The sequence below is a fragment of the Eriocheir sinensis genome, chromosome 31 (assembly GCF_024679095.1).
Source record: "Eriocheir sinensis breed Jianghai 21 chromosome 31, ASM2467909v1, whole genome shotgun sequence".
Taxonomy (NCBI): domain Eukaryota; kingdom Metazoa; phylum Arthropoda; class Malacostraca; order Decapoda; family Varunidae; genus Eriocheir; species Eriocheir sinensis.
The window spans coordinates 11923306-11943740 of record NC_066539.1 but is presented as its reverse complement, the minus strand read 5'-3'; the positions used below and the strand labels follow the sequence as shown (position 1 = coordinate 11943740).

General features: G+C 43.3%; 1 protein-coding gene across 1 annotated transcript in view; it reads right to left on the bottom strand.

Annotated features, from left to right (window-relative positions):
• The window catches only part of LOC127005918 (transcription factor SOX-4-like), a 103859-nt gene extending 83687 nt beyond the window's left edge, over positions 1–20172 (bottom strand). Inside the window, exon 1 of the mRNA XM_050875314.1 lies at positions 19951–20172. Coding sequence (XP_050731271.1) covers positions 19951–20067 — 117 coding nt within the window. The 5' untranslated portion in view covers positions 20068–20172. The remainder of the gene's footprint in view (positions 1–19950) is intronic.
• Between the last annotated feature and the right edge of the window lie 263 nt (positions 20173–20435).

Here is a 20435-nt window from a genome sequence, read left to right as displayed (position 1 = left end):
CTTCCTCCTTCTTCTCACACCATTCTCTACATGCATAAGTCTTTCGTTCGTCTTCTCCTCCTCCTCCTTGTCCTCCTCCTTCTTCCTCCTCCTCCCCATCCTCCCCTCAATCAGCCCCTGCCTCAACCCTTCCTCTAATGACGGTCTGAAGCCAGTGAACCATCTTAATCCTTTCTCCATTCCTTTATTTTCTCATCCTAATCCTTTCCTAATTCCCCGCCTTAATCTCCATCCCTCGTCTGTCTCTTAAGTTCTCTCTCCATGTGTCTTCTTCTTCCTCTTCTTCTTCATTCGTTTTTTCTTTTCTTTTCTCTTTGGCTTCCGTGGATCAGTTTGCTATTCTCTCCGTTTGTCTTTTTTTTTTCTTTTCTTTAACTTATTTTTTTATTATTGATGTATTTTCAGAGTTTATTATCACAGGGCAAACTCATCATCACTTGGTCTTTTAGTATTTGACAAAACATTCGAGTCTTTATCATTTCATCATTATTATTGTTATTATTATCCATCTTAGAAACTCTGCAAATTCTTTATCATTTTCTTTTCCATTATTTGACAAAGCATTTGATCCCTCTTCTGTATAGATTTGAACATTGAAGATCTTTGAGGTTGCTGCCGTTTATAATTTCTTTCATTCAATATGGTGATACCTAAAAATAAAAATACACATTCTTTTATCAATACAACAAATACCTATAAGTTACTACAGTACAAAAATGTTACGTCGCTAAAACTACTTTCACAAATATAATAAAAATAAGTGGGTACATTTTTAGCCTTCTGCAATGATGAAAACTTAAAATACTTTCTCCTCCTCCTGAGTGAAATAAGATTAGAAGTATGAAACCCTCTCTCTCTCTCTCTCTCTCTCTCTCTCTCTCTCTCTCTCTCTCTCTCTCTCTCTCTCTCTCTCTCTCTCTCTCTCTCGGCGTGCGTGTCCTATCCTTGTGTCACGGTGCTTTCCCTCTCCACTTATCCCTCCCTCCTTTCCTCTTCTCTCCTTTACTCTCTCCATCTTCTCATCACCTTCCTCCTCCTTCTTTCTCTCCCTTGTTCTCAGGTAAAGTGCAGGTAACTCTCCCTCCCTCTTTCTCTCCTCTCTCCCTTCTTCCTTCTTTCTTTTCCGCCTTCCCTTCCCCTCTTTCTAATAGTTGTCTTCTCTTCGTTTATCTTTTTTATCTTCTCTTTCTCTTCTTATTCTTCCCCCTCCTCTTTTTTTTAATTCCTCTTCCCCTTTCTCTTCTTTTTCTTCCTCCTCCTCTTTTTCTTATTTTCTCTTCCTCTTCTTCTTTTCTTCTTCGATCAATACTTATGGTTGCTTCTCATTTTCTTGATTGCAATACTTTCTTAATTTATTGCATTCTCTCTCTCTCTCTCTCTCTCTCTCTCTCTCTCTCTCTCTCTCTCTCTCTCTCTCTCTCTCTCTCTCTCTCTCCAAAAATCCTAACCTTCACCGGCTTTCTCTCTCCCTCCCCGAACCACTTCTCTTCTTCCTCTCCTTCTCTCCCCCGTCCCCACCTTTTCTCTCCACCCGGCCAGATGGAGACCAGACCAAAGCAGCTGATTGCCCCGGGTCGGTCTCTCTCTCTCTCTCTCTCTCTCTCTCTCTCTCTCTCTCTCTCTCTCTCTCTCTCTCTCTCTATTTCCAGGAACTAAACTTGGCTTCCTGTCGGTCATTCGCACTGAAATCCTCTTACCAAATATTCAGCCCTTCCTTCCTCTCACCTTCACCCCTCCTCTTCCTCCTCCTCCTCTTTCTGATACCGGCAATTGTCTTCCTAGTTTCAGGTGGAGGAGTGGAGGAAGAGGAGGAGTAGGAGGGAAGATAACACGTGCTAAGGCGCTGGAAAGGGCTTATATTTCTACTTCCTTCTTCGCTTCTCTTCCTCCTCCTCCTCCTCTTCTTCTTCCTCCTCCTCTTCCCCGTTCCCCGTATCTCCTTTCACTTAACCGTTCATGAATAGCAGCTCCACACTATGAACTTTATATAACTCACAAGTTTTTCAATATTACTAAAAGAAAAGGTTGTGGAAGTGTCCGATTTTAAACTAATAATTGTTTTCCTTTATGATTGTTTTTCTTGTATATAATTGTAAGGACCGAGAAATGATGACAGGCGTGTTATAGCATTGTTATTTTTTTCTAAATTTTTAAGTTTAAAATGTCGACTTTTCTTTCCGTGCGCTAAATTCTGTTAATCATCAATCTCTGTAACCTTCTTCCTCCTCTTCCTCTTCTTTCTTCCACCTCTCTCCCTTCCCTTACTCTGCCTGCCAGCCCTCCCTCCTCCTCCTATTTCTCCCTCTCCCACATTACCACGATACCCACCACCTCCACCCCCTCTCTCTCTCTCTCTCTCTCTCTCTCTCTCTCTCTCTCTCTCTCTCCTTCCTTTTCCATCTCCAGCTTTCTTATACTTCTCGCTCATAATCTTTACTTCTATTCCTCCTTTTCCTCCTCTCTCTCTCTCTCTCTCTCTCTCTCTCTCGTTGCGACCACACTCCCCGGCTAGCTACCCCAGACCACAGACCTCCTTACAACGAACTCTCTCAAACCGCACAGTCCGCTTATAAAGAAGTCCCCATCACCACAGAAGCTATTGGACAACGGGAAGGCAGTCCCTGACACCATCCTTACTCCGGTTATTAAGGTCACACCCAAGATCCTCCTCCTCCCGGTACAGTCCCGTGTAAGGAAGGAAAGGAAAGGAAAGGAAGGAAGGAAGGAAGGAAGGAAGGATGTGCAAAAATGATCGTTTAAAGTTAGATTTTTCGTAATTAATAGTGTTTATTCTTTGCATACTGGATTATTGTTTCCCTTTTTGTTTGTTTCTCTTCCTTTCTATACTTTGACGTTTGTTTGAGTACTAGGAAAGATAAATAAAGATAAATAAAGGTAAATGTTTACTAGTATATTCAACAGCAATGGCTTTTATGTGTGTGAATGCGTGAATGTAGACAGGTAAGGTATATACAGAGAGAGAGAGAGAGAGAGAGAAGACAGGCTAAACTAAACCCTCCTAGCGTGTGAAGAATGTGGAATTTTGCTGCGGCTGAAGTGTGGAAGCTGGTAACGTACGGGTACTCTCTCTCTCTCTCTCTCTCTCTCTCTCTCTCTCTCTCTCTCTCTCTCTCTCTCTCTCTCTCGGTTCCCATACATTCCTAGCGTTTCAGGCCTTTCCGAATAGTTCTCTCAGCCCACCCAACACAAGTTTAGGCCAGGGGGACGAGGGAAGGGGTTGTTTCAAGGCTTATAGTATAGGTCCATAGCCTCAAACATTTCCGGGCTTACATACCCACATTAAATTAGGCTTTCGGACTATGGGTTGTATTATAAGCCATTTCGTAGCCCAAGAACACATATTTGACAAGGCTTTCGTAGGAGTTGTGGGCTTTTCCGAGAGTAGTTTTATGACCCTGGTGGTAGTTTGACCCTTCTTCTGTACCATGAACCTGAAGAAACACTCATTAGAACCCGACTGACCCCCTCTTTGACCTTTAGAAATAGCTGATGTGAGAAGCGAAAGTCTTATAATACCGACATATAAGTAAGATCTCGAGACAACATCGTATCGTAATTAAATATGTCTAAGTTCTTTTTGTTTTGTGTAACTTTTTGCTTAATTCTATCCAAGGGGGCGTTCAATGTGGGTTGTATACACGATATTACACTAATCAGTTTAATAATACATGTAAAGTCAATTTCATTTTCTTCTTGTTGCTTAGGAGGTGGATTTTTTCTTTCAATACCTTCTGTGGGTTTTCAAAAGTGATCGTTTCATTCAAAGAGGTCAGAGTTCAATGTTGGTTTTAATATACGTGATTATCTACACTGACCAGTTTAATATATCCAACCTTCGTCCTCTTTTTGCTCTGTGTTTACGAGGCTGCTTTTTTTTTTTTTTTTTTTTAGATTCCTTCCGTAGGTTTTCAAAAGTGATCGTCTGTTTTCCCGTCACGGAGGAGTAAACGCTGGAGGAGGAGGGGGAGGAGGAGGAGGAGGGGGAGGGGGAGAGGAATATAATCTCATCCGGTATCCACTTCGCCTGATTAGAGACTAAATCAATGGTATTAAATGAATTGTTCGAATACTTAATTGACACTCCCCGCTTATTCAGAGGTTACGTACGAAGTCTATTATTTATTTCCTGCACTGAAGATTTTTTTTTTATTTATTTAATCTCATAATTCCTTTTTTTTAACATTTCCTATTAAATCAACTAAGAGACAACTCTGAACGACCTCCATGAAACTGAAATTGAAGATAATGATATTGATAATGAATGATGATAGAGAAAGTTAAATTGAAGATAATGATGCTGATAATGAAAGATAATGATATTGATAATGATTAATGAATGATGATAGAAAGTTAAATTGAAGATAATGATGCTGATAATGAAAGATAATGAATGATGATGATAAGGAAAGTGAAATTGAAGGTAATGATAACAGAGGTAAGGATGACGAAAGTGACGAAGATGAAGACTATGATTATAATGAAAGAAGCAAATATGATGAAAATAATGAAAATATGATGATGTAACGAAATTAACAGAACCACAGGGGAGTATAAAATCAGGCGAGGAAGGAGTACGGTGTATGTGTGTGTGTGTGTGTGTGTGTGTGTGTGTGTGTGTGTGTGTGTTCTCGTAGGGGGGCCACCATGGAGGAGGGCGTGTGAGTGTGTGTGTGTGTGTGTGTGTGTGTGTGGGTCGGCCAGGTGAGAGGAGGCCTACGGTCGGCCCATATGGCTCAAGTGAGGTGAGTTGGTGGGTGCTAATCAGGCAGGTAAGACCCCTCCCTTCCCTCACTCCTTATACGGCCCCGGACCCTCCACCGCTTGCTCCACCGCTCCACCCACTCACTCCTCTCGTCTACTTCCTCCCCTCTCGACCTGTTCACGGCCACATGCCCATCCCTTCTGGTTCTCGACCTTGATCCACCTTCTCTACCTTTACTTCTCCACCTCTATATCACACGTCCACCTCCTCCACTCTCGACCTGTTCACAGCTACATTTACCTCTCCACCTCTTTACCACAAATTCCCCCCTTCACTTCTCTACCTTGAGCCACCTACTTCCTACCTATTATACTTCTACCCTTCTTCTTTTCTACCTTTACCTTCCAAACTCTTTATCTCCTGTCCACCTTGATCCTTTTTCCACCTCTTCACTCCCCTTCCTTGCTTCCATCCCTCTAAACTTATCCACATTCTTACCCTCAACCCTCTACTTCCATTCCCTCGTCTCTCATCGTTCTCTCCTTTTCCCTTCTACTTCTTCCTCTCTTTCGCAACACTTCTATTCCCTCCTCCTCCTTTTCCTCCTCTTACATCTCGTCCTCCACTTCTCCCTCTTCCACTCCATGAGCTTCTATTGGTCCGCCCTCTTTCGCCACCCTCCTCCACTTCCCCTTTCACGAACCCTTCCTTCTTCCCTCCTCTTTCACCCTCTCTCTCTCTCTCTCCCTCCTCTTCCACCCAAAGCCCTTCTTCCTGTCCGCCCTCATTCGCCACCCTTCCACCCCAAAAGGATTCCCCTCCACTCTCTCCCCACTCGTCTCCCTTCCTCCCTTCTCTACCCTCCCCCTAGCCCAAGGTAAGCTTAGGACTTTACTACCCACGAACTCCAGCTGTTTTGGGCCTCTCTTCCTTTCCTCCCCTCCTCCCCTCCCTCTACCTCACCTTTCCCTCCACCTCTCCTCCCTCTGCTCCTCCCTCTTCTCTAGTAAGCCTCACCTAAAAGTTCGTCTCTGATTAACATTCAAACTTCCATAACTAAACTTCACTTAAACTTCGTCTTTTAGCCATTCTTAAGATCCTCCTCCTGCCACCACCACCACGTCCTTCTCCACCTCCTCTGCCAACACCGTCACCTCCACCTCTTCTCCCTCCTCCTGTCCTCTCTCTGACCCTACGAAAAAGTGAGAGAAAAAGTGACAAACAAGAATAAGGAGAATCAGGAGTTCACTTTCCCAGTCATATTCTTGGACGCAGTTATCGCCAGGTCACTTTCAACATCACTTTCAAAGGCTAGATTAAAAACGGATTTATTTTAATATGGAGGATTACTATATATATTATCACATTCAACATCACTTTCGGTGCCACGGCTATCACCATACATGTTCACTGTCATTGTCGCCTCAACGTTCTCTCATGTTCACGTCATGTTTAGGGGTTCACACATCAAGCTCGCCTCAACACTCACCATCATCACCTTCACTCGCTTTAGGGCTCAAGTCAAACACTGCATCATCACACACACATAAAACAAACAAATAAATAAATAAAAAAACACCATATAACAGTTTTCACATTCACCACTATCACCATCATCACCTTCACTCACTTTACGACTTGAGCCAAACACTACACCACCTTCGTTCGACTGTATATTATTATTATTATTATTATTACTATTATTATTACTGTTATTACCACTGGCGTTCATGTTTTCCCTCATCAGCGAACCCAAATACTACTACTACTACTTACATTTCCTGCAAATAGTAATAAAAAAACAACTACTAATGGAGTGATACCTGGCACGCCGCCCCCTCCTAAACCCTTCACCTGCTGCCCTCCTCCCCCTGCTCCCCCCAGGTGAGTGCCGCCCATTACCCGCCAGAGGGAGCTGTAATTACTATGCAAATCAATGAAAGAAAATACAGTTTTACGCCGGGGAATCAGTAAATAATTAGTCGGGACGGAAATTTAACACTTTCCTTCTAATAACTTTCGCCTAGTTCATTAACATCTCATTATCTTTATTTATTTTTTGTCTTCCGCGACGAAATTAGTCCTCCCACACGCACTGGCCCTCCCCTCACCCACTCTCCCTTAGGTAATTCCCAGAGCCTCTAATTTAGGAGAAAGGTAATGTACTTCTATAATTACTATACTACGCCGGCCGGCCTTACGAAAACCCCCAACTTTATATATATTTTTTCCAAGCCCTTTAAAGAAAAAAATCCTTAAAACATCTTCGGCCGTAACGCTTCTCCTCCCTAAAAATAACGAGTAATCTTCTTTCACTTAATCCTCCCTCGGCCTACCTACCTCCCTGCCTCTCCCTTACCTTCCATCAAGCTGCCCCTCTACCCCCCCCCCCCCCGTCAGCCTCTTCTTCCTCCTCCTCGTCCTCTTTAAATCTACTCATTCTCTCCTCTACACCCTCTTCTTAACAAACCTGCCTTCTGCCCTGCCCTACTCTTCCCTGCCTTCCTTTCAGCCTACTCAGCTACCTGCCTGCCTGCCTGCCTGCCTTCTCTCTGTCTACCTGAGAGCCCATACCTCTCTCTCTCTCTCTCTCTCTCTCTCTCTCTCTCTCTCTCTCTCTCTCTCTTTGCCCAGATGGCCCCGGCTGAAATTCCTTACCGAAAATGCGTACAAAACGAGAGAGAGAGAGAGAGAGAGAGAGAGAGAGAGAGTTCCTCCACCCAACATTTCTTCCATATCTTTATCTCCACATTCGTCTGCCTTTACTCCATCCCTCCATTATTATTTTTGTGTGTGTGTGAGATAGAGAGAGAGAGAGAGAGAGAGAGAGAGAGGCCTTCTTCCCTCTCGGTACCCTCCCTCCCTCTTTCCCTCCCCCTCTTACCCAAACCGTTATGCAGTGGGCTCTAAATGTCAACAAACGCTCTCTCTCTCTCTCTCTCTCTCTCTCTCTCTCTGACCCCATTTACCTCCCCTCCGTGCCTTACCCTTTCCTCCTCTTCCCTTCATCCATAAATCAACTCAACTATTCTCCCCATAGAGCTGCCCCCCCCCCCCTCCCCTCTCCCCATTTTCCTTCCTTCCTTCTTCCATCTCATCACGTTCCTCCTCCTCCTCCTCCTCCTCCCTTCCTTCTTCCTATTCCTCCCTGCGACCTTGCTTACCTAACTTTGCCTCCCTTCCTTCATCTACTTTTCTTACTTTCTTCCTTTATTTTCTTCTCTTCTTACTCCCTTAATTTTCTCTTTACTTCCCTTGTTTTCTTTTATTTTTCTCTTTTCCATTTCTTCCTTTTTCTCCTACTTCCCTTCCTTCCTTTTTTCTACTTTTCTTGCTGTCTTCCTTTATCCTTACTCTTCATTTAGTATTACCTCCTTCCTACCTTCCTTCCTTTTATAATATTATACTTCTCTCCTGTTCCTATTTTCCCTCGCTTCCCTTCACTCCTTCCTTCGTTGTTTTTATCTAATTCTCTATCATTCACATATCCACTAAAAACAATATTAATGGCAGTAATGAAATAAATAGGACGTAGAAAAGAGGGGAAAAAAACTTACTAATTTACATGCCAGAAACGAGTGTGGAAGGATATATTGGTGGAGAGAGAGAGAGAGAGAGAGAGAGAGAGAGATGAATTATGACAAAAAACAAAAACATTAACATTAATTTAGGAAAGGACCGGTCTCTCTCACTCTCTCTCTCTCTCTCTCTCTCTCTCTCTCCAGTAAAATACACATTCTACCACCCGACCACACGACCTCCCTCTCTCTCTCTCTCTCTCTCTCTCTCTCTCTCTCTCTCTCTCTGACGTGATTTAGAGATATTATATATTTTACTTCTTAAACTTAATATTTTACATGAGATGGATTAAAATACCACCCCGACCTTGAGAGAGAGAGAGAGAGAGAGAGAGAGAGAGAGAGAGAGAATGATGACCTCAGGAATACAAGAAATAAATAGAGATTGAAAGAAAGACCAACTGAGATGGAAGGAAGTCGAGAGAGAGAGAGAGAGAGAGAGAGAGAGAGAGAGAGAGAGAGAGCAAAACCGTATTACCAGAACGAAAGTGGTGGAGGGGAATGAGAGGATGGGACGGAGGAAGGGAAGTAAAAGTGCGAGAATGGGAAGGAAAAAGGGAGAGGAGAGGAAGGGAAGGGAAGAGAGAGGGAGAGGTCAGCCCCGACCCAATTCCCCCCCCCCCCACCCACCCCGAACCAATGAATGGGGAAGTTCAATGAAAAGAACGAAGGGGAAGAGGGGGAGGGAGAGGGACGCGGAGAGGAGGAGGAAGTGAATGGTGGGAGAGGAGAAGGGAGGGACGGGAGGGGAGGAGGGGGAGGAAACAGGCTGGCTGGCTGGGGGAGATAGGACAGTAAAGGGAGAGAGAGAGGAGGGTCGAGATACGGAAAAGGGATGGGAGAAAGCCAAAAAAAAAAGGACGAGAAAAAAAAGGAAACTATGCCTGAAAATTCTGACCCTTCAACTTTTCGAAACCAAAATGAAAGGAAAATAAAGGAACCAAAAACGAGAAAAGGCGAAAAAAGGAAGAAAAAAGGGAAAATAACCCTGGAAATTTTAAGCCTTAAACTTTCCAAAACTAAAATGAAAGAAAATAAAAAGGAGAAAAAACGTTAAGAAATATATAAGATAGACTAAGAAAAAGGAACAGGACAGAAAAGAGGAGGAATAAATGGAAAAGACAGAGGGTGAGAAAGAAGGAACAGGAAAGAGAGACCGACGAAGAATAAATATGAAAGCTAAAGATAAGAGAGCGAAAGAAAGAGAATGACAGGAAATAAGAGGAAAGAAAAAGTACGGTAGGCACCCAAACGTTCTACTCTCCCTCTCCCTCTCCCTCACCCTCCATGGTTCCAGCTGACCGGGATGAGTGAGTTATGAGGCTTCAAAATCGATCCTTGGAACCCTCACCATCGGGAAAGTGTGAACCATTTGCTCTTTCCTTTACGGGGGACAAAATTCGCTAAAACTCGAATCAGTCACAGTTATAGCAGAAGCAGCAGTAGTAGTAGTAGTAGTAGTAGTAACAATAGTAGTGGTGGTAGAAGTAGTAGAATACACAATAATGGCAACAGATATAAGTAGTAGTAGTAGTAGTAGTAGTAGTAGTAGTAGTAAATGTTGTTGTTGCTAAGTTAAATTACTTGGACTTTGGAGCACGGTGTTGGAATGGGTTCGAGTTAACTTGGAAGTGTGTGTGTGTGTGTGTTTGTGTGTGTGTGTGTGTGTTGGCGAGGCTGGAGGCTACTTGGAGATATGGCAGTAGTGTTGTTGTTGGAGCTGGTATGTATTTGTAGTGGTAAGAGTAATAGTAATGGTAGTAGTAGTAGTAGTAGTAGTAGTAGTAGATAGTAGTATGGGGGTTATGAACTAATAGAACCTCCTTACAGTAACAAAGGAAGGAAGTGGTGATAGGAAAGGACACGATGATGATAAAGCCTAAGTAACATGGCAACGGTGGGATAATAAGATATAAATGAAGATGATGAAAATACTGAAGAAGGAGAAATAGATACGAGGATACCAATCGTCAGCTTACTATCTCACCCGACCTCACCATCAACCGTCACCATCAACACCATCACCACCAACCGTCACCCTCAACACCACCACCACCTACAACACCAACAACCATCACCAGCAAGGCCTCCTGAATCCTCATTTGAGCCGCGGAGAGAAAGAATCTTAAGACTTTCCTTCCTCTTCCACACTAACTTGTCCTCGTCGTCACCACCACCACCACCACCACCTTTCATCCAAACTCTTGACTTCTCTCTTGAATGAAGGGACGAGGAAGAGAAAATTTGCGAGCATATTTAAACAGACATGCAATTTCCATTAATTCTCTCTCTCTCTCTCTCTCTCTCTCTCTCTCTCTCTCTCTCTCTCTCTCTCTCCCTCTCTCTCTCTGCAGGAATGAAATGGTAATGAAAAAAAAAAAAGAATTACGCCTTTGGTTAAGCTGTTCGTGGAGAGAGAGAGAGAGAGAGAGAGAGAGAGAGAGAGATGGTCCACGATACGGCCAAGGTAACCTAAGAAAATAAACAAGCAAAAAGTATGTAGGGGAAGAGGAGAGAGAGAGAGAGAGAGAGAGAGAGAGAGAGAGAGAGAGAGAGAGAGAGACCGAAGGAAAGGGAGTGAGAGAAGGGACGAAGAAAGTTAGGGAGGAAGGGAAGGGAAGAGAGGGATGGGGGAGGGGGATCCTTACCTACCATACAATAAATCTGCCCCACAGCCGACACTACGATATATTAAACCACCCGAGAAGCAGGCAGGGAGGTAGGCAGGCAGCGAGGGATGTTAAAACGAAGCCACGAAAAGTAGAAAATTAAGTAGCATATATCAGCCCGTATCTTCACTTCTGTACGCCTGATTGAAAAGCCTCTCGTAGAAGTTGCTGGGATTTTCATGGACTGTTTTGTGATCCTGGTGATAGTTTGACACGACTTCTGCACCTTGAACGGGGATGATCACTCACGAGAACCCGGTTAATCTTCTCTGTGGCCTTGGGAAAATAGTCGTGATGGGTCTGATACGTTCAAGAATATGGACTTACAATATCTAAGCAACGATAAGTCGATAACAGTAATTACTCCGGCTGCAGATACTGAAACGATCAAGTAAAGCGGTTTTGTTGTATACAATCAGAAAATATAAAATGTGCTATACCCGAGCTGAAATTAATCCTCTCTCTCTCTCTCTCTCTCTCTCTCTCTCTCTCTCTCTCTCTCTCTCTCTCTCTCTCTCTCTAAATATATAGTATTGGGTTTAATATATATAGTAGAGGTAATGCCGTGTTTCCATGTAGGTCTGAGGCATGAATATGAATGTGGGGATGTATGCTAATGTCAGGGACGGGGAGGGAAGGGGCGAAAGGGCATGAGGGAAGGGGAAGGGGGAAGAGGGAAGGGGGAAGGTCGAAAGAGGAGGGTCGAAGGGGAAGGGGGACGAGGAGGAGGGGGAAGGTGGAGACACGGGGACTGACTGAATGTGTTTACGAATGGATGATTTAGTGAATGGATGCAGAGGGAAAGGAAGATTAATAGATGGTTGTGCAAGAGAGAGAGAGAGAGAGAGAGAGAGAGAGAGAGAGAGAGAGAGAGACTATCGGAAGCAAGACATCGCAGCTAAAATTAATCAAACGCAGATCCTTGTTTGTATACTGTTAAAACGAGATATATTATAGTGTAAGTAAATAATCACAAATCATCTGTTCAGCAAAGAATCAAACCGCGTCAACACCAACATTATCAGTCGTGTCCAGAGTATTTATTAACAAAACAAACAACTACTAAGGATCAGAAGACAAGTGGAACATATATACAAATAATAATAATAACAAGTGATAATAATAATAACTATCCCCAGTCACGCAAGGGGATGGGGGTGGGGGAGGAAGCTTCATAATATACTATCACAGTTAATTTAAATGGTGATAAAATTGTGCCAAGTCCTCGGAAAAAAAAAGTGACGAAGGCAACACTATGAGCCAGCTGGTGGATGAGAGCTACCTCTTGCTTTGGCGCCCGCTAGGGTAACACGAGGAGGAGGAGGAGGAGGAGGAAGAGGAGGAGGATGAGACGAGGAAGAAGAGGAGGAGGAGAAGAGGAAGAGAAGGAGGATGACACGAGGAAGAGGAGGAGAAAGAAGAGGAGGAAGAAGAGGACGAGGAGGAGAGGAAGAGGAGTTTGAGGAGGGAGACGAATCTGATATTTACTTTATTATTCTTTACTTTTCTCATTTTTGCTTTTCTGCGAGTTGTAATTATGTATCTCTACTACCTTTACCATATTTTCTCTCTTAGAAAGTTCCTAACATCACAATTATTGGTTATTACGCTTATTATGTTAGTGCTTTCACAATACTGATCATAGTGTGTGTGTGTGTGTGTGTGTGTGTGTGTGTGTGTGTGCAGAAACATCACCAATCAACCGTTTCAAAGCACACACACACACACACACACCCCAGCAACAGGACAACCACCACCACCACCACCACCTACTGAGTCGATTTTTCAGGGCGGGGGGAAAAAGGGGGCTCAAGGGAGGGGGGGGGAGCATCCTGCTAAGTCGACCGTTGATGTACAGTGAGCCTGCTGTGTACGGACCACCACACGCCTGCTACCCTCCTCTCTCTCTCTCTGGGATGAGGTGAGATGGAGTTTTTGCTCATGTGACAGGGAAAAATAGGTTCTCTCTCTCTCTCTCTCTCTCTCTCTCTCTCTCTCTCTCTCTCTCTCTCTCTCTGATATGCACTGCTGGCCAAAGCCTGACAAAAGCAGAGGCAGTAGCACTTATGAAAATCACGTGCGTGCCAACAGACGTTTTCTTTTTTTCTCCTTTTACTCTCAACATTTATTCTGTTATTTCATATTTCAACTATTCACCCCCTCCCAAATCACTCTTACACACACACACACACACACACACACACACACACACACACACACGGCACACTATTAACAGCCGGATCAGGTGAAGACTTCGGAGGTCAGGAGGACTGCATAAAAAGATGTTTGTGACTTATGCCCCACACGATCTGAAGGACACTGGCAGGCGGCTCCAATTATGGCCAAAGGTGATAATAGCGGCAGCAGCAACACCAGAAGCAGTCTAAATGTTGCAGTAGTAATAGTAGTAGTAGTAGAAGTGGTAATAGAAGTAGTAGTAGTGGTGGTGGTGGTGGTAGGTTTGTCAGTAGTGGTGATGGTGTACGTCTTTTGAACAAGATTTTAGATATACATAAATCGTCATTAGGGTGTAAGAAGCAGTCGTAAAATGTTGCAGCAGTAGTAGCAGAGGTAGGCTTGTCAGTGGTGGTGGTGTTAGTCTTATGCACAAGTCTTTAGATACACATAAATCATCAAGGGAATTCCGTCTACTTAAACACCGGTGGTAATATAACTCACGCGTCCATGACTGCCTACCACGTCTCTATTACACACACAACCTTAATATCTCCGTAAGCAGTGTGCATAAGCTTCCTAGATACTACTGAACGGCTTAAGCTCCATGACTCATTAGAGATGGTGAGTGAGTAGTACGTGGGGCCTGTGTTCTCTTCAAATTATACGTGACTGTGCAAGATGATCATTAGGTCGAGTTAGAGTTGTGTTTATAAATTGTGTTTTTTTGAGCGTTTCTATCTTAACTGGGGGTATCGTTCACTCGCTAATTTTCAGATAAGAGTCGTAAACACACTCACTATTGATACGAAAATTACTTGCAATTAAGATTATATGAAGTTAGGTGACACACTGACTAAAAAAAAATTAGAATGTTCAGGAATTTGATACGAAAAAAAGTCATGTTCGGAACTACTGCTACCATTAGCTTTTCAGACTAACACATTTCCATATCACAAATCTCAAAATGTTTTCACTTCAAAGAAACAGAAACACTAATAATTCTGGCAGGAGGTTTTCAATTCAGCCTCGTGCATGTTTACACGTCGGTATGCTAATGTTGGTTATAAAAAAGTTAGGCTTATGGGCACCCTTACACGAAATCCTTATATAAAGTATGAAAACCTGAAGGCTTCCTCATACCCCACATGACCACACTCGCTCTCTCTGTCTCCCTCTCTCTGCTATCCACCACCACTCCCATGTTTGTCAGGCTATTTGTATTGGTATCAAAAAAACATTTGCTCTAATGATACGGCCATAATTCAACCTTCCCCGGAGTAGCCTTGTGAGGGGGATGTTTTTCTTGTCATGAGGAACTTCCGCCTCACTGTCCGAGCATTCTCAAGGCCAGGAAATTTTATGTTCAGTGGTCACTCCTTCCTTCCCTTCTCCTCTTTCCCGAACCACTTCATAAATCCTTCATTCTTCCCACTCTTCTGTTCTCCATCTCATCCCTTCACTATAAGAGCACTTTCAAGGCCAGCAAACTTCTTATTCAGTGGTCACTCTTTCCTTCCCTTCTCCTCTTTCACGAACCACTTCATCTATCCTTCCTCCTTCCTTCTCTCCTGTTCTCCAGCTCTTTCCTTTCCTTCTTCCCAAACCACTTCATCTCTCCTTCTTCCTTCCTTCTCTCCTATTCTCCAGCTCTTTCCTTCCCTTCTCATTCCCAAACTTCATTCTACCTTCTGTTCTCTATAACCTCCCTTCCACTATCTACCCTACCTAAAGTAAGCTCAGCCCTTCAGCCCATCCAAAGTTCATAGTTAGGGTAATGTGTACAGTAGTAAGGAAGTCCCACGTTGTTTAGGGAGTATTAATTTACCTGCACTAATATCACGAGGTAACTTGGTAACTGATCCCGAGATAACTTCCCCCAGAACTTGTGCAATCTTAGTTGGTTTGAGATCTCCAGAGTCAGTCGAGGAAAGCCTGCCCCCTCTGCTATGTGTGTGTGTGTGTGTGTAGAAGACCTTATAGTGGTAAGAATTCATACATATCCACTTTATATTCTCTCTCTCTCTCTCTCTCTCTCTCTCTCTCTCTCTCTCTCTCTCTCTCTCTCTCTTATGACTCACACTGGACATGCTACAACAGGCGATGACAAGGTGTTTAACGCTGAAGTGAGCAACTGCCTCTCTCTCTCTCTGATTCACCTTCAACACATCTCGCAAACACCGTCACCTTCACCAACATCACCATTACTACGCCAGCTCACCATCATATTCACTATCACCACCCCCAACACCATCACTGCACTACCACATTTATCTTAACTACACCATAACATATTTCACCATCACTATCATATTCACCGTCACCACACACTACCACATTCACGACTACATCATCACAGTCAGTCATCATCAACACATTATTTATACCACTCAAAACACGGTTGCAATATATTATGATCTCCACAACTACGTTCATCACCACTTCAACACCGTCATCACACTTTTTTCACCAATGCTGCAACTTTTTTCATCATCACCAACACCCACACCCACATACACAACTACATCAACCAGGGTCAATAAACATCATCACTATACTCCATCTTCACCATCACCACACAAGATACATTCATTCATTATCAACTAAGCCAATCCACACCGTCACTCTATATTTCATCTTCACCATCACCTCATCTACGCACTTTACACCACACTAACATCACCACCACATCACATCACAATCACACCAAAAGCACTCCAACACCAACTCAGTAACACCACATCACCACTCACAACACACGTCACCTTACCTCCACACATAATCACCATCACTCATTTGTGTATTATTATTATTATTATTATTATTATCCTCAGCACCTTTCATTTTCATTTTTCACCTTTCATCTTAATCCAACACAAATCTCACTGTCATAAACACGCAATGGAGTTTTAAGTTCTCATTCAGTAATTCAAAACTCACTCACCAATAGCTTACTTCATACTAACTCATTTCTTTTATTTCAATCATCCGGACTTATCATCATCCACATATTATTATACGTTTCGTTCCTCTTATAAGCATTCAACACGAGATATAAGCTACTTGTGCACGCAGCGGTTTCACATTTTAAAATTCTATCCGCTAATGCAACCCACGAGCACATGAACAATAAGTAAAATTAACGTCAACACTGCCATTCCCAGAACCTCCTCAGCATCATCATCTCTCTTATCCTCAAAATGTTCCCCTCACCCACTCTCACCATTACTCACCCTCAACCACCAACCACCCTGTACGTATATTATTATTTTTTTTTTATCCCTCCACCACCAATCAACACTACATCAGCATAAGCATCCCCCCACACCACCTACCCTTCAACACCACCATCACGAACACCAACCATCATCACCACTTCGTCCTTCAACCGTCATCACCACCACCACCAACAACAACCCAAAGAGGCATTCTCAACCCCATCTACCTCACCAGCCCAAACATCCACAGCCATTATCACCGTCTATAAGCACTACACCGCAAGTATGTGTGTGTTGATAATCTTGGCTAACACAACACGCAACACAGCACAATAATTCTTTCTTCTCTTGCTGAGTACACGTTTGTTACTTTTGCCCTCCATCCCCAGAGAAAGAAAAAAAAGTGTGGTGGGGTTTTACACACGTCTTACTTTTCAGGCTTGCAGCATATCGAGTGACGGGAATATCACACACACACACACACACACACACACACACACCACTGGTCAAGTCTGGTGGGGGTAAGAGGAGAATTCAGCAAACTTCTCACGTCACAGAAACCTTTCCGACAATTTAATCAAAACTGAATATCACACTTTTACTTCGTGTTATTACCTTTTTCGCTCCTTTTTTACCGATCTACGGCAAAATTTCACGTCGTGTTGAGCTTTATTAAAAACATAGGGACTTCTATTTCTCTCAGGACCACCACCACCACTAGCACCACATTTTTCCTCGCTTTCATTACATTTCATTACCACGAAACATGCAAATTGTAACACAGGCCTGTAATACTCGTGCCTCCTAACTATGAATCCTCTTGACCCCGAGCACGATGCAGGAAGGAAGGAGGAATGGAAACGGAAGAGAGAAGAGAAATAAAGGAGAAAATATTCTATAAGGCGTGAAGAACTTGCCTTGATCTCACTTCATGAATACAAATGAGTTTCAAGAGTCGAGCAACACAAGCATGCCTCCTCCCATCCTCCTTCCTCCTATCCTCCTGCTCCTCCTCTTCTCTCTCTGCTTTAAACAATCGAATAATACATTCCCCTCACTCGCGTCTTTTCACATTTTTATTAGCAGCGGGTCGCCAACGTCATGTAACTTGCTACCAGTCTTGGGAGATGCATCAACTGCCTCTCTCAGTCACCGTGGAACATGCCTGCTGTCTCTCCCAGTTCATTAAGCCAACTCATCATCATTTACAAACTCGCCTCCCATTTCTTCATTACACGGCGAAATTCATGTAAGTTAATGTATTTTCTTTTTCCAGGAGATTAAACGTAAAAAGATTCCATGGTGATAACGTACTAAGTCTACTTTTCACTGGTATAACTCACTCACTGATCAACCAACACATCCTAACGAATCGTCACTGGTATTTCCCTTCAACTTCAAAAACGATTACTAACTCCAAAGTAATATAGCGACATTAATATTTTCACTTGGAGTCTCTCTCTCTCTCTCTCTCTCTCCCCCCGCGCACGGTTATGCAAGGCAAGACAAATTACGAATCAAAGTGAGCGATATTATGAGCGTTGCGAGGGCCACGGGCTGCCCTACCTAGCAACAGCACGGGAGGGAGCGAGAGGCGGCAGCGTGCTAGCCAAGATCAAAGTCCCAAACCTCACACACACCGTCAAATGTTGCACCTCGGCAAACTCTTCCTCTCGCTGTGCTCCTCTCTCTCTCTCTCTCTCTCTCTCTCTCTCTCTCTCTCTCTCTCTCTCAAATTATCACTCGCTGGAGCTCAAAACGAAAATGATCGATGGGAGGGAAGACTCGCAGCTTTATATCTTGCTACTTACTGCTACTACTACTACTACTACTACTACTACTACTACGTGTTGCTTCTTCCCCTTCCTTCTTTCGTTCCCTTCACCATCATCACTGTGTGTGTGTGTTTGTGTGTGTTCAAGTTTATGTATGTGTGTTTGAGTTTCAAGTTCAGAAAGTTTTCTCCAAGCACGAGTATCAGTAATATTTTCTTTGGTATCTTTCATTTGCACTTTTCTTTCACTGAACATCACGAGTATCACGAACGATAAATTTTTCGAAGTCTTAAAACTCAAATCCATGGCTAGTCTCTTTGGTCACACACACACACACACACACACACACACACTGTAATACACTCGCATGCTGGCTGGTGTGGTAAGGAAACACAAGTCACTTCAGAAAGACTAAATCCACCACAAAGTTGCCTCTGTGCAGCCACAACGCAAGCATTATACTTGAGGAACACAGCAGAGCACGCCTTCATTCACCAACCAAAAGTAAAGTTTAGTGGTGCCCGCATTTACATTACTTCTCTTGGCGCCGGGTATTTACGCTGTCGCCTCTGGTTGCTGTGTGCATGAGTCCGGCCTCAGGAAAGGGAGTAGGCAGGTTGGTAGTCAGGCAGGTAAGTCCATGTGTTCATAACTTGCAAACAGCGAAGAGCAAACACGTATCTATCTTCAATCCTTCCTTCCTTCTTAACTTGCAAACAAATCACGAAAATCCATCTTCCATCCGTTCTTCCTTCTCGTGTAATTTACGTTGGTTTGTAAAAGTCGCGAACACACATACACACATACACATAACAGTCCACGTTATAAGCCAGCAGCAGCAGCAGTAACTTCACATGCATGGTTGTGCCAAATAATAATAATAATAAATAATAATAATAATGATAAGTTTCGCTTTTACAGTAAACCATCAAAAATAATAATAATGATAATAATAATAATAATAATAATAATAATAATAATATGGAGCCATTCCAATCAAACACTGCGCTGTATGGTAAAACAGTCCTTGGCGCATGCACTGGATACATCGTGAACACAACACTTCAAACCAAAACTCAGTAAAGAAAAAAAAAAATCACTGGAAGCATTTCGCGAACTTTGGGGACTTAGAACCGATTTCACAGTCCAACTCAGTGGCTTCGTAATCGCCCGAACCCAGTTACTCCATCTTATACACTCCATAATGGTTATATAGGTTTTCGATGCAAGACACATGAGAAGATTTCCCGTGTATAGTTTCCTCGAACTTCTTAAAACTTAACATGAACACCAAACACTACAACACGGGGAATTTTCGAAGTCTTTGGTATTAATGTTATGGCGGCAGCGATTAACGGTCTTTCTTTTTTCTCACTTTATTATTTTTTTGCCATTGAGCTTCGCAATAAAAAATAAGAAAAAGTCATGTCGAACTGTGAAAGAGGAGGCCCTTCCTTCGCGCGAGAGATCTAAGTTTCCTTTTTCACTTTGGAAGCTTAGTAACTTTATGGAGGCAGCGATTAACGGTTTTTTTTCTTCTCACTTGTATTTTCATCCCTTTGAGCTGCTTCCTTCGCTGTAAAAAAAAAATTATGTCGAACCGTGAAAGAGGAAGACGTCCTTAGTCGCGCGCAAGTTCGAAGTTTTATCTTTGACTTCGAGGGGCAACTGAGCGACGTGGAGGGCGCGTGCGGGCGTTGAGTCCCTCGGCGAGTCCATGCACACGACAACCACAGCCAGATAACACAGATACTCGACACACAGGGGCACACAGCAGGACGGACGGACACTCAGGTAACTAATCAAACTCACCTGTGTAGCATCGCTGTAAGGTGTTCTGGAGTTGGCTTGGACGAGTTGAGATCCAAATATTACTCCCTGAGTCGTGGTGGGCGATGTGGAACGATCTGTTACGCTTTGTGGCAACATTTTGATCACTAAATTGGTTAAAGTCTATTAAAGCACTAGGGACAAATCTCAAGTCCTAAAACCTGAGATAGCAGCGACGTACTCTTCCCTCACTCATGTATCGGTCTACCTGGCAGCTGAGCGGGTCTCGCCCTTATATAGCCTCGGCTAGTAGCTCGGATGGCAGCTGCCGACATTACGAGAGCCCGAGTTTACCATTTGTATTCGTAGCTTACTGCAGTTATATTTCCCTATTCATTTATATATTTCAGACAGTATTCTTTATGGATATATTTTAGTGAGTGTTGGTAAAGAACGAAAGCGAACCCCCGTTACGAGACAGGGTGAGGAAAACGGTCATCTAGCGCGAGCTGGCAACTTTCGTGAGA